This window comes from Trichoplusia ni, chromosome 3 (assembly GCF_003590095.1).
Source record: "Trichoplusia ni isolate ovarian cell line Hi5 chromosome 3, tn1, whole genome shotgun sequence".
NCBI lineage: Eukaryota > Metazoa > Arthropoda > Insecta > Lepidoptera > Noctuidae > Trichoplusia > Trichoplusia ni.
The window spans coordinates 18,795,096-18,810,617 of record NC_039480.1 but is presented as its reverse complement, the minus strand read 5'-3'; the positions used below and the strand labels follow the sequence as shown (position 1 = coordinate 18,810,617).

General features: G+C 35.9%; 1 protein-coding gene across 6 annotated transcripts in view; it reads left to right on the top strand.

The window, feature by feature from the left end:
- LOC113492264 (pantothenate kinase 3-like) overlaps positions 1-15,522 on the top strand; it is a 41,453-nt gene that overhangs the window by 13,583 nt on the left and 12,348 nt on the right. Inside the window, exon 1 of one of the 6 annotated variants that reach the window (XM_026869696.1) lies at positions 8,396-8,688. The exons of 4 other annotated variants lie outside the window; for them this stretch is intronic. In XM_026869696.1, coding sequence (XP_026725497.1) covers positions 8,653-8,688 — 36 coding nt within the window. In that variant the 5' untranslated portion in view covers positions 8,396-8,652. Of the gene's footprint in view, positions 1-8,395; positions 8,689-14,923; positions 14,941-15,522 lie in introns of those variants that run through there. One more of the 6 variants, XM_026869698.1, reaches the window with a different exon arrangement.

Sequence of the window (15,522 nt, the reverse complement as noted above, 5' to 3'; positions counted from 1 at the left end):
AGAATTTCAGAAGGTGGACGAAGTTGCGACTACGTAACGTTGAAAAAAAAGTCGTTTTGTGAATCGCATCCCAAACCATTAAAGAATTTTTCGCATATCGGTACAGCCGTATAGGAGTTCAGTGACATACATACCTACAGTAGTAGGTATTAGACATACAATAAAGATTATAGAAACTGCCAATAACCCAATGTCAATGTTAAAAAGTTACGTATAGATATTGTGTAACGTATAATAAATTATTACATTTACGCAATGGACCAAGAACTTTTGCAAACTAGGACAAAGTCAACTGGACGCGGTCATAAATTATTTATTTATGAGATACGTCTGTGCAAACGTACGAATATTATATACATATGTTTGCACGGTCTTAGATATAACAGGTGTCTGTTTGATTAAGTATTAAAAGGTGAATAATCTTTATGTGATTTTTTTGCGCAGACACAAATGTTAAACAAGTTTTAATTCGACTGCACGGATAGCCGAGTGGTTAAGGTCACCACGCCAAACCCACTACGCGACTTGTCGCGGGTTCGATCCCCCCGTAGGACAAGCGTTTGTATGATCCACGAATGCTTGTCCTGAGTCTGGGTGTCTTTGTGCATGTGACTTGAATGTTTGTGAAACTCCCCGCCACACAAGGATTAAATTAATTAATGAGGGAGTAAAAAAAAAACTTTTTTTTACAAAAACCCTGCCTCTGTAAAATAAATTCAAAACCACGATAACTTATTAAATAAAAAAGCAGAGCGGAGCCCTTTGGGGTACGGAAACCCCTTTTTTGGGCTTCGGGTTTTTTTTAATATAAAAAAAAAAAAAAAAATTAATATATCAATGGTTAAAAACAATTCCTAAACAAAGTTATAACGATTTCTAAACATATTTATCGACAAAGATTCGCAACGATAACAATATTGGCAAAATATTTACGTAAAGGATCTTTTGTCTCACTCTAACATATTACATTTGCTACGGGTTAGAAAGAGACGGATTATCGTCTACAATGTTTGAGTGTTAATCATTGTGTTTATGGTCTTATATTCGTTTGTATTACATCATTTGAATAATATGTTGATGACAGATGTCATAGCAAACAAATAGCTATTAAAATACTAGCAAAATTATTTTTGTTGTTAGAACTATATCTTTAAATCTATTTAATATTGGAGAGTCATCATCGGCCTAGCCTTTTCCCAACTATGTTGGGGTCGGCTTCCAGTCTAACCGGATTCAGCTAAGTACCAGTGTTTTACAAGGAGCGACTGCCTATCTGACCTCCTCAACACAGTTACAGACAACACGATACTCCTTAGTTAGACTGGCTGTCTAACTAAGGAGACTTTCAAGCTTCTGACTACTTGTAACGACTGTCCAAGATGTATGAATAACAGCCGGGACCCACAATTTTACGTGCCTTCCGAAACCATCAAATCATATTGGAGAGTCTATCTGTGATATTGAAATAACGGTATTGTTACTACATGCATATCCTAATAATATTTAAAACGAGAAAGTTTGTATGTATTAATGTTCCTCTTTCACGCAAAACCACCTAACGGATTTAGACGAAACTTGGTACACAGATAGTTTATAACCAGGATTAACACATAGGATTTTTATGAAGTTTCTTGTCGGTTCTTCTCCATAAGAATGACACTTTGGAACCGCGCAACTAGAGCCATCATTGTAACGTTTTGAATGTTCTTGGAAAACGGTCTATTTGAGATAAAAAACTTTTGATTTTATTCCGATCTTTCCCCGTGGGATCATTTTCGCTAGTAATTTATACCCGGATCAGCGTGTAGCAAAAGATTTCAAGAATTTTGAGGGCTACTCACAAATTTTATCGAACCGAATTGTTTAACAATAACGAGTACGACTCGCACTTTATCGGTTTTCATCTCGTTAACATAGTACATATTAGTTATATAAGATGTTTTACAGGTAATAAAGATAGTGATCGCGTGTTCGACCCGCGCTGACTGGTGACCGAGTCAATCACGTTGGTTAACTATATATAAATGTGATATGTATGTTGCTAGGTAACAGGACTTATATAATAATGCTGCACGGATAGCCGAGTGGTTGAGGTCACCACGCCAACCCACAGTGCGCGACGTGACGCGGGTTCGATCCCCGTAGGACAAACGTTTGTGTGATCCGAGAATGCTTTTTGCATTTTTTTACTGATCTACTTCTATTAATCATAGCTTGGTGATAGCCTATAAGCCTTCCTTAAAATGTGGGCTATCTAAAACTGAAATATTTTTTTCAAATCGAACCAATAGTTTTTTAGTTTCTTGCCGGTTCTTCTCCATGGGAATGACATTTTGGAACCGTGCAACTAGAGTCACTATTGTAACATTATAAAAGTGACTGGCAAACGACTTTTATCTTTGACGGAATTTTATCCTTGTCTCGAGGGGCATAACAAACATTCAAGTCACATGCACAAAGACACCCAGACTCAGGACAAGCATTCGTGGATCACACAAACGCTTGTCCTACGGGGATCGAACTAACACGTCGCGCATTGGGTTTGGCGTGGAGACCTCAACCACTCGGCACAGCACTATCCGTGCTGTCAATTTTTTTTATTTTGGTCTAAACAAACAAACTCTTCAGCTTAACATTAGTAAAGATTTCTAGATAAACTTTTGCCCTAAACTGTTTCTAATTGCTAGATTAGTGACAAATGACGTCAAATACATAATAATTAGTTTCTATAATACTGTTACTGCATCGATTTGAATATCTTATATATTGGCCTATGATCTTACCCGGCTATGCGATGTAAATAGGGTGAAGTAACCATTTAATCGTAATAATATTATAAACTTTTAATGAAAATTGACTGCACGGATAGCCGAGTGTTTGACGCCAAATTTTCCGCGACGTATCGACATTCCATTTTGTAGGACAAGCATTTGTGTGATCCACGAATGTTTGTTCTGAGTCTGGGTGTCTTTGTGCATGTGACTTGAATGTTTGTGAAACCTCTAGCGTCACATACTTAGAATCCAGTTTTCCTCTCGATGTTTTCCTTCACCGTTTACTAGTGTCTAGCTGGTGCCCGCAGACCCGGCCGCTACAAATAAAAAATGATCCCTTCGGAACATAAAATCTGGGTAAAAACTATCCTATGCGTTAATCCTGGTTATAAACTGGGGCGGTTGACGGGCCAGTTGGTCTAGTGGTTAGTGACCCTGACTGCTATACCGGATGTCGTGGGTTCGATTCCCGCCCAGGACATATGTTGTGTGATGAGCATGTTCATTTGTTCCGGTGTCTGGGTGTAATTTATCTATAATATGTATGTATTTAGAAATGTATAAGTAAGTTAATCAGTTGTCTGGTTAACATAACACAAGCTCTGCTTAGCTTGGGATCAGATGACCGTGTGTGAGTTGTCCCAGGATATATTATATTATATTAAACTATCTGTGTACTAAGTTTCGTCAAAATCCGTTCAGTGGTTTTTGCGTGAAAGAGGAACAAACATCCATACATACAAAATTTCGCGTTTATAATATTATTAGGAAGTTGGATAACGCGATGACTATTGTAACATCTTAAAATAAGTATTTTACCTCTGACCCTGATCGAAGAATGTCTCATGCATTTAATAACCATTTTATGAATGTATTAATTGGATAATTGCCTAATGTATAAATAGTGTTTCTATGGCTATAAATAAGAAATAAACACTCGGAAGATTTGATTGATCTATATAGACTTCTTATTGTCGTATGGTTGATGTACAACCTGGTGTCAGAGTGCAAACCGCCCGTAGACCTCTGACGTGACGCAACACACCCTTGAAACATCCTGAGATATGCTGGCTGAGCTGTCTTGGACTTTTTTTATTTGAAACTTTGTTTTGTCTGCAAGATAATAAAGATAGATGTATACAAAGACCAGTATCTTTTTTTCTGAAGAAACTATTTTTATAATACCTTTTGTAAGGATTCTGGATTATATTTTTAATAGCGGTATACTCACGCGTATTTATCGGGATCGCCCGACTAGTTTCGGACCTAACCGGAGTCCTTAATCATGAGCTGTCGCGGCAGTAATGTCAAATGCCAAGCTATTGACTGAATTAGATGAGCCTGTCAAAGAAAATGAATACTGGTTGACATTCTGCTTAATATTTCAGAATTTGTGTAGTGTCTTGAAAAAAGATTTTCATTTAATTGAAATTTCCCACAGCGTTTAACGCATAAAAACGCGTAAAAACATTCCCTACACAGTGTACATACAGGACAAAATAAATATGTATCCATTATTATGCACTAAACTACAAGATGGCTACAGAAAAAAAATTATCATAATCCCCCATTTTGTTCACCGCAATTGCAATCATTCTGTAATTGTAAATTGCGGATTTTAGCCCAAGAGCGTCAACGATCAAATTCTGAATCAAATCATGTTTTTTATTTTAGTTTCAAAATAAGTCGTAAAAAAATAGGTTATAATTATCAAAAATACAAATGAAAAGAGAATTTTTGGAGACGTTTGAGAAGAAATTTTGTTTCAGTCATATTATATTGTGAATTATAAGCTTCAAACTTAGAACTTTGGTTTTTAAATGACATTTAAATTGTATTATTGATAACTTAATTCATGAATTAGATGATATTAATTAGAAATTGCGATGGTAAAAAATGAAAGCATTTTTTTCAAGAAATGTATTACTAAATTAAATATAAAAAATAATACTTACTCTAGATGGTGTACTCGAACGCACTCTTCATTATTTTTTAAGAGAAGCAAAAAAATATAAATATATTTAATAATAAAAAATATTCTAAAATTAATACTAACTAAATACGTCCGATCGCCGCGACGCCCGCGGCCTGACTGCTCGTAGACGGAGCACAGAATACAGATAGTACGACTCTGTATTTCAACGACCAAAAATACTTGAACTCTGACCTAAAGGAGACCCTCCCCTTATATATATGTCAATAGTTTACACCGCAAGGGGAGAGGGGGCTCAAGCGAAACTGGTCGTGTCTTATCAGCTTGGTTTACACGGCCCATTCAAAATCACACCTTATTTTTAACGCAATACGTTTTAAATTAGTTCGTGTTGATAATTTTCTCTACACAATTGATCTTTGTAGGGGAATTTGAGATGTAATCTTTTGTTCTTAAGGTTCATTTTGATTTGCTCTGAAAACAAAAGCTACAGGTTTTCGATAACTTTCCGCTGAAAATGCTTGGTCCGTGATTCAGGATAAAGATGTAAACGTCTTTTTTGTTGTTTCTGATTTATGGCTTGAGATTTTCGGAAACTTTTGTGAGAAAAAAGGGTTTTAATGCCTGTTGGTCTAGTGATTAGTGGCCCTGACTGCTATACTAGAGGTCGTGGATTCATCATTTGTTTTGTGGGTGTGTAATATATTTAGTGTAAAACCTGGATTCCAAGTATAGGAATCTGAAATCGCCCGCAGTGAGCTAGCGTGGTGATCAATGCCCAAACCTTCCCTATACGGAAAGAGGCCTGTGCCCAGCAGTGGGACGTATATAAGTGGGTTTTATGGAACTCAGAGAATTTATCTTTTTTGCAGGCCAAGCAAAAATAAATACGAGATGGCAATTTTATTACAAACTAGCTGTTGCCCGCGACTTCATCCCCGTGGGTAAGAGAGTAGTAAAGAGTAGTAAGAGAAGATAAAAGTTATGGTTTAGGTATACCTGCCCGGTCTTTTTCACATTTTTTATTGTATCTAAGCTCCTATTAGTCGCAGCGTGATGGTTTATAGCCTAAAGCCTTCCTCGATGAATGGTCTATTCAACACAAAAATATTTTTTCCATTTGGACCAGTAGTTCCTGAGATTAGCGCGTTCAAACAAACAAACGCTTCAGCTTTATATATTAGTATAGATATAGATTATTTTGAATCCAAAATTTTTAGATTGAATTGTTTGCAAACTATTAAAGCGTGACGTCATAGTGCCATTACGGTCTTCCTTTGCATTGTCACCCAATTTGGTCCTAGGCGCGTCTAAAGAAGTTTAACTTTAAATAAAGCAAAAAACAATTTTCCTATACATTATAAAACACACATACATACTTATTCCGAAACGCCATTGTCAGGTCCTTAATTTATCACCCTGTCTCTCTCGCACGCGTTACACGACATATATACCTATCTCTCTCACCACTTACAAGAACGATTTCAGGCTTTTGATAGAGTATACAATGATTTCCATTTGACTTCACTCGGGTTATATTTAGATTTCAAGGGATTTATGATTTTTGATTTTGAGGATATATTTTACTAATATTATAAACGCGAAAGTTTGTATGGATGTTTGTTCCTCTTTCACGCAAAAACCACTGAACGGATTTACACGAAACTTGGTACACAGATAGTTTATAACCAGAATTAGCATATAGGATAGGTTTTATCCCGATTTTATGTTCCCATGTGATCAATTTTTATTTGTTGCGAGCGGATCCGCGGGTAACAGCTAGTATCAAGTATGTTTGATGCTATTTTTAGATTTATAAGTGCGTAATTGAATTAAGCATTTTATTTAATTTCAATTTGTTGTGTTAATTATGTCTTACTAATGGTTTCGTTCTTGTAGAAATCGATTATTTGATTTATTAATAATTTTAAACAAAATATCTGAGGAATTTCTTAATTATCACTAACCATCTCCTTGTTTTGAAAAACTCAGTTAATCTGCTATTTTTGACCCGACTTACGTTATTAATGGCTCCCACCGTGACCCAGTGGCGTGCAGTCCATAGAGACAAAAAGACACTGCCTACCCTGAGAAATTCAGATATTATAGGTACATAATTACTATCCATAAAATAAACAATATTCGTAAAACACGTATCAGCGCCATCTATCTATTACACGTTGTAACATAATCTATCAAGGGAGGATTATCAATATTTCAAAATTAGTACACTTTTTTGCCGAAGTGCGCCGCCGCTGGCACCGTTTTCCCGTTGGAAAGACACTTCAACTCGATGTCTCAGTGACGTAGGTACTTTAAGCATGTGTGCGTGTGACAGACTCGTAGTCATGACAATGTGTCTATGTCTGCTTTCCTATACATATTTGTCACACAATGTCAAAATAGTCTGCGTTTTGTTAGTGTGTGTGATAAAAGAGACACTGCCTTTCCACGACAAAGACAGCGGATGACATGAGCGGTTATCTGTGGTTATGTTTTGACAGTGATTATCGTAAAGTGAGCCGCAATATTTTTCGATGCATTTTTGTTTTCATTTGTCATAATTCGTTTTCTAGGTCGTTGGTTTTTAAGTTATTTGATGTAAGTCGATAAAAGAGTGAAAAATTGATAAATAATTGTGAACTTTCAAACGGCGTGTGCTCATAACACAAAAAGTGCGATTTTAAAACTATTTTTCTGTGATAAAAACAAGTGTTTGAAATAGATAAAACTACGCAAGACATCTCATAAATTAAGAAAGGTGAGTCAATCGTTCAAAACAATACGTAGAAAACATAATGATTTAAATCTAACGAGTTGCTCGTAGATACTGAGAAATCGCTTGTTCTGTTTCCCTATCCATTTATTTTAAACTATACTTAGATTATTTCACTTATCTAAACTTATTTACAAAAAAATACAGAAATATATCTATTTAGTACCTTTTAACACGATTTATTGGTAAGATTCCCGCTTGGTACCTACTTTGTTCAACGAAAAGGTTATTTTCGTGTTTACGTACGTGGTTACAATATTACGATAGGTATGTTGTCAATAGAAAAAAGTTTAAAGAAATGTAAACGTTATTGACTACCTGCGATTCAATGATAAATGATGTGACGAAAAGATAGCTGTAAAAGTTTAATATTCAAATACGTTGGCTAGGTACACTAGGTATGTAACTACAAAGTTTACCGCACAACATTTTAAATCCGGCTGGCCTTCTGTCCGTCTGTCTTTCGGCTGTAGGCATGAACGTTGATAGTTATTTAGAGAGTAAACAGTTTCATAGATCACCGAGAAATCGAGGTTAAGCATCATTTGTTACGGTCGTGAATTTGATGGGTAACCTTTTTTTACATTTTGTACCAACTGTGAGAGTCGTGAATCAGAATCGCACTTGGCCGTTTCTTTTTGCCTACCCTGACTAAAATCTCTGTGCGCCACTGCCTACACTATGTTTCAACTTATCAAAAATGAGCAAACATTTTAGCTCTTATTCTCAATACTCAATACTCAATATTCAGAAACAAAACAATTTTATTTATTCTCAAGTCCACAACATGTAGCTACGACCTCAAATCAATTAATTCACCGACTATCGACTGATAACCGCTACGCTATCTGCGCCCGCGCATATTCGAAATACAAATCAAGCGCTGAAAACGTAACAGTCGCCGCCGAGCCACAGTCGCGCGCGGACGTGCCGTGTCAATGTCCACAGACTTCCGCGTAGTGATCGAATTCTGGTGGATATTATTCTATTACTGTATATTTTTAAATAAAATCGTTGATTCAGTTTTACGTGATCTATTAAGTGGTCTAGCTAATTTGTGGGACTTGGAGATTGATGACGATTAAGTGATGTGATTGAGTTTTAAGATTTAATATTTATTTATTTATTTATTCAATCTGTGATATTAGTGTTAATTTATTTAATGAAAAATGACGGAACAAGCTGGAGTTATAACTATACATCAAGTAAGGAAAATATTTACAATTAATTTGTTTTGATATTGTATTTATTTATTTTTCGTTTACGGGTTAACTTCATGAGAAGAGACCCGGTCCTTTTTAAAGGCGTACACGGGGACACAGGTCCAACATGCGGAGGCCTTGTTGAGAACTTTAGTATAAAATGTGATGGGGTATCTACCAGGGGCCATCCACCCTCGCTCCATTGGACAACAGATATAAAGAATCCAAAGTAGATGCAGAACTATTGTATATTATGTATGTAAACTTAATTAGGTGTGTGATGAATTGCAATGCATTACTATGTTGATGATATGTCATAGCGTATTCTTCCGTGTTTCGGAAGGCAAGTTAAATTGTGTGTCCCGGCTGTTATTCATACATCTTTGACAGTCGTTACACGTAGTCAGAAGCTTGAAAAAGTCTGACAGCCAGTCTAACTAAGGGGTATCGTGTTGCCCAGGTAACTGGGTTGAGGAGGTCAGATAGGCAGTCGCTCCTTGTAAAACACTGGTACTTAGCTGAATCCGTTTAGACTGGAATCCGACCCCAACATAGTTGACGTACCGGCTAAATGCTAGACGTTGGATGGCGGTGGCCCTTTCCTAAGATTTGTTGTAAAACAATTTTAATAATCCTACTAATATTATAAACGCGAAAGTTTGTATGTATGGATGTTTGTTCCTCTTTCACGCAAAAACCACTGAACGGATTTAGATAACTTGGTACACAGATAGTTTAGAACCAGGATTAGCACATAGGATAGTTTTTATCCTTTATTATGTTCCTGTGGGATCATTTTCAATGTAAAGCGAGCGGGCTCACGCGCAACATCTAGTACAATGATAATTAATTTTAAATGTTATTGTTGTTGTAGTGTATGATGTCTAATTATTATTAATTAATTTAAATATGAATTTTCCTGTAATGAAAATTACTCAGTTGCTTCGAGTGACGAAATGTCAAACTGTTTACATCTTCATAGCTCAGTATAGATATAAAATCGTTATACCCGACTGACATACGTTGATATTTGACAGTCGTTATGTCAGTACAGTTGTGACGCAGTCTTACTATGTGATACTGTGTTACAGTAACATGTGTTGTGTTGTCAGATAGACAGTCGCTCTATTTGACTGGGCTGTTGGTCTAGTGGTTAGTGGTCCTGACTGCGTTACCGGAGGTCGTGAGTTCGATTCCCACCCAGGACAATTTTTTGAGTGATTAACTTGATCATTTGTCCTGTGTCTGGGTGTAGTTTATCTATATATATATAATGTGTATGTATCTAGAGATATATTAGTAAGTCTATCAGTTGACTAGTACTCATAATACAAGCTTTGCTTAGTTTGAGACTAGATGGCGTTGTTTGAAAGTAAAAAAACTCCTCTTTTTGCGTCAGGAATAAAAAATAAGACTTAAATATTCGCTAAAGTAATTTAAAAATAAATATTAGGTATTTGTGTTCGTCGTTGTTTACTTCAATTTCAGGGTCACGTGTTTATTTACATTAATTTATGAACGTACACGTAATAATAATGAAGTATTAAAACAAGAGGTAAATAAGTTTTTATTATTTTAGTAAAACGAATAAATAAATACGAATATTAATGCCCAATAAACTATTAAAGTGATATGAATGATTTGAGATAATACTCCTATTTGCAGTCGGTTAGATAGGGTGTTTTCCCACGTTTTTATACACTCACTTTTCTTGTTTGTTTGTCGTTCCGGTTGGATTTCTGCAACTCAATTTTGAGGCACTTCCCGATAAGCTAGCAGGCTGAAATTTTCAGGGTAGCTTCAAACCCGATGACAATGCAATTTACAACTATAAAAACGGCTGGACCGATTTTGTTTCAATGTGAATGGTGACTTTGACATTTTTCAAATCGAAAAAATTATCAACAAAAAACAAAGATAAATAATAAAATGATCAATGGATTTCCTTTGAAATCCTTTTTAAAACGTTTAGATTTACAGATTAATTTAAATATTAATCTTCTACTATATAAAATTCCTGTGTCACGATGTCCGTACTCCTCCGAAACGGTTCGACCGATTCTTATGAAATTTTGTATACATATTGGGTAGGACTGAGAATAGAACAACATCTTTTTTTCATACCCCTAAGCGACAAGGGTTGCCCACACTAAAAAAATATATTTTATTTTTTGGACGAATTTCCTTGTTTTTATTTTTTTATAATGTGGCATTAAAAATACATACAACTGGAAAAAAATATATTCGGCAAAACAACGTTTGCTGGGTCAGCTAGTAAAGTATATAAAATGAATCAAAGATGGTGGAACGCAAGAGGGTTTTACTAAAATAATAATTTCTACGTATCCGATATCTTTCGGAAATAATTAGGAGAGGAGTAAAGGACTGACTAGAGTTTTTCGGTCAAATAGTTTTATATTTGATCGAAGGCCGAGGTTAAGCGACGTTGTTACGGTCTCAAATTTGTTAATAAAATAATGAAAGTACGTCGCAATCATGCAATGTTAAACGATTACACATTTAAATCGTTCTTGTAAATATAATTCACAGATAAGATAGAAGAATTATCTTTCTTGAGTCATAAAATGAGTTATTTATGACGTATTATCCTGTTGTCATGATTAAGAGATCCTACTTATATTATAAAAGCGAAAGTTTGTATGTATGGATGTTTGTTCCTCTTTCACGCGAAAACCACTGAACGGATTTAGACGAAACTTGGTATACAGATAGTTTATAACCAGGATTGACACATAGGATAGTTTTTATCTCGATTTTATGTTCCTGTGGGATCATTTTCGATTTTGTAGCGGGCGGGCCCGCGGGCAATAGCTAGTACATGTATAAGTATATACTATTAATATATGTTTTATTATAGTATATGTATTATACCTGTATACTATTAATACTTGATAAATTGGTACTTGGTACTTGGTATATATCACTATCCCAACTAATATTATAGATGCGAAAGTAACTCTGTTTGTCTGTTACGCTTTCAAGTCTAAACCACTGAACTGATTTTAATGAAATTTGGTACAGAGATAGAGTTGACCTTGAGAAAGAACATAGGATAGTTTTTATCCCGGACTTTTGAAGAGTTCTCTTGGAAACGCGATATAACCGTCCTCGACGCGGGCGAAAAGCTAGTACTGTATATTTCTCATCATCGGCCTAGCCTTTCCCCAACTATGTTGGGGTCGGCTACCAGTCCAACCGGTTTCAGCTGAGTACCTGTGTTTTACAAGGAGCGACTTTTTACTGACCTCCTCAACCCGGTTACCTGGGCAACACGACACCCCTTGATTAGACTGACTGTCAGACTTTTCAAGCTTCTGACTACATGACTGTAACGACTGTCAAAGATGTAGGAATAACAGCCGGGACCCACAATTTATCGTGCCTTCCGAAACACGGAGGAACTCGCTATGACAAAGATGGTCACCCATCTACGAACCAACCGCGACAAGCATAGCTTAACCTGTGATCGAATCACTTATGCGGTTATAGCACAGCCACGAGCTCCTCTAGTACTGTATATTTATATGAATTTCAAAGTCCAACTTTGCTTGATGTAATTCAAGTTTTTAATATTAATGTAAATAACCTTCAAAATTTTACTTATCAATTCATTATGTATTAGGTATCATTTATTACAAGGTCACATTGTATATTGATGGTCATAGTACATCAACACTAGGTATATTTAACGATTTTTGCGTGAAATATTAAGGACCACAGAAACATTAAGGGATCCTTTCCCTGCTTTTTGTTAATGTAACCAGATTCAGCTATGTAGCAGTGCTTTAATCAGCGAATCCTCAACCCAGTTACCTGGGCAACACGGAACCCTTTGGTTAGACTGGTTGTCAGACTTTCAAGCTTCTGACTACCTGTAACGACTGTCAAAAATGTATGAAATAACAGCCGGGACCAATTTAAAATGCCTTCCGGAATACGGAGGAACATGTGACAAAGATGGTCACCCATCTACGGACCAACTGCGTCAAGCTTAGCTGAACCTATGATCGATTCACTTATGCCATAGCCACGAGCTTCCAATCCCTATTAAAGAAAAGAGTTGCTATAATAATGGTGATATTATACTTTAAATTTTGCATAACGATTGTTGTCTAATTATTAAATCTAGTTATCAATTATAGATCTTATATAACTTATCTATAAAAAAATAATTAGGCTCTATCTGTTTTTCTAGAAAGGAAATACTGATGTTATCAAACTTTGAAGAATTAGATTTATTTTTATAATAACTGTCGTGAGACTGATTCATTATTAAATTATGTAACGGTTTACTCACGCGTATTTATCGGGGGTGCCCGACTAGTTTCGGACCCAACCGGAGTCCTTAATCATGAGCAGACGCGGCGGGATCGCGAGTCGAAAGTAGTCGGGCTACCCCGATAAATACGCGTGAGTAAACCGTTACATCATTTAATAATTAGATTTATTTTATGAAATGACACAATTTATTCTGTGAGTAGGATATATCATCACTTTTACATGTCTTTTTGAGAACGCTGGAGGCGACATTTCCTAGCTGACTACCCTGAGATGAAATGTCGAAACAAACTCAGGGGTCGCAGTCTCTTTTAAAGTCTAGACATTTTTTATTATACTAGCTGTTGCCCGCGACTTCGTCCCCGTGGGTAGAAGATATAAGTTATGATTTATACCTGCCCTGTTTTTTTCACATTTTCCATTGTATCTTTGCTCCTATTAGTCGCAGCGTGATGGTTTATAACCTAAAGCCTTCCTCGATGAATGGTCTATTCAACACAAAAGGATTTTTTCAATTTGGACCAGTAGTTCCTGAGATTAGCGCCTTCAAACAAACAAACTCTTCAGTTTTGTATATTAGTATAGATTACTAGTCTATCAGAATCTAGGTATAAGTCTAAGTCTAGGATTTGAGGGAAGCCTTTGCCCGGAAAGGGACACAGTATGGCAAGATGCAAAAAAGTAGCCATAATATTATAAATGCTAAAGTTTGAGTTTTTGTACGAGTGTACGTTTGTTCCCTTTACACCGTAAACGGCTGAACTGATTTCGATATTGACCCAAACTGGACTGACGTAGCATAAAGACTGAGACGCATGGGTATCTTTAGAGGAGATCTATACCCAAGCTGGGGTTCTTGATGAGTAAATCATAAAAAATAACCTTTTTCAAAATTATTGTTCTATATAAAACAAAAATAGGCGAAAATTTAACTACACGGATAGCAGAGTGGTTGAGGTCACCACACCAAACCCACTGCGCGACGTGTTAGTTCGATTCCCGTAGGACAAGCGTTTGTGTGATCCACGAATGCTTGTCCTGAGTCTGGGTGTCGTTGTGCATGTGATTTGATGGTAGTGAAACTCCCCGCGATATTAAGATTAAATTCTTAACAGCGGTAGTCTTATTTATTTTCGTTTGGAATTTTCTAGAAGCAAATGAATTTGTATCTTCAACATCAGCTGTTAAATCCAGACCATTGTCTGACCTCTGGCTCCATGCATACATAAATACAATTGAATTTATTCTAATTAAATGTACGCTGAATAATAATTAGTTACCAAGTGTGAGGCAGTTGTTCAGTTGCGAAGATTTTTTGTGTTGTAAAAATTCACTGCAGGCCTCTCATACAGAGAACGAGCATTGATCACCACGCTTGTGAGCTGCCCCACGGTGGGGCGCCATTACCGAAGCTGTTAATAACACCAGCCTGTAACTGTCCCACTGTAGGCCTCTCATACAGAGAACGAGCATTGATCACCACGCTTGTGAGCTGCCCCACAGTGGGGCGCCATTACCGAAGCTGTTAATAACACCAGCCTGTAACTGTCCCACTGCAGGCCCCTCATACAGAGAACGAGCATTGATCACCACGCTTGTGAGCTGCCCCACGGTGGGGCGCCATTACCGAAGCTGTTAATAACACCAGCCTGTGTCTGTCCCACTGCAGGCCTCTCATACAGCGAAAATGACATGGCTTTGCAGGGGATATTCGCCATATTTAATCTTAACAATGTCAAATAATATAAACGACTTGAATTTAATCTTATCACTATAATTCTATAATATTTATATGATAGCAAAGATTGTAAATAATAATATATATTGTTATAAGTCCTACGCCATACTTTATTCTTCATCCGTAATTCGACAAGAAAAAAACTAATTGTGATTAAGTTTTTAATTTTAATTTAAAATTTAAGTTATTTTTGTGTGTGATAATTAATTAAGTAATAAGTGAGTATATTATTTTATGTTTTATTATTTGACGTAAGTCTGTCATTACAGAAATAATATTAATAAAAAGTGTTTAATAATTTGTTGTAAAAAACTTAAACAATAGAGTATTTGACTAAATCTTTTGATATAAATCTGTTTAGTTCGTCAGACAGATTCTCAATAACTATTTAATACGTATTTTTTTATTTTATCACATCATTAAAAATAAGGTATATAAAAGCACTATAGTTTCGTAGCGGGGGCTAGTAACATCACTTGCTAGTAAACAGCGTACTGGTAAGTGACGTCATACAATTTTTAATGCTTCATTTTTTATTTACAAAATAAAGAAAACGTATCCAATGTTTTTTGGTTATCTGAAAATAGGCGTTGTCACTCACAAATAACGTGGCTTTCTATTAGTAAAGGTATTTCCGAAATCCTTACAACGTAACCGAGTCACAAAACTTTATCTCTTTATGATATTAGTTTAGATATAGATTAACAAAACTACATTTTTTAAGTGACTCTGACTATGAAGAACAAACTCCACAGCGAATACACGATAGGATATTAGACTAACAAATCTGTCTCATCATC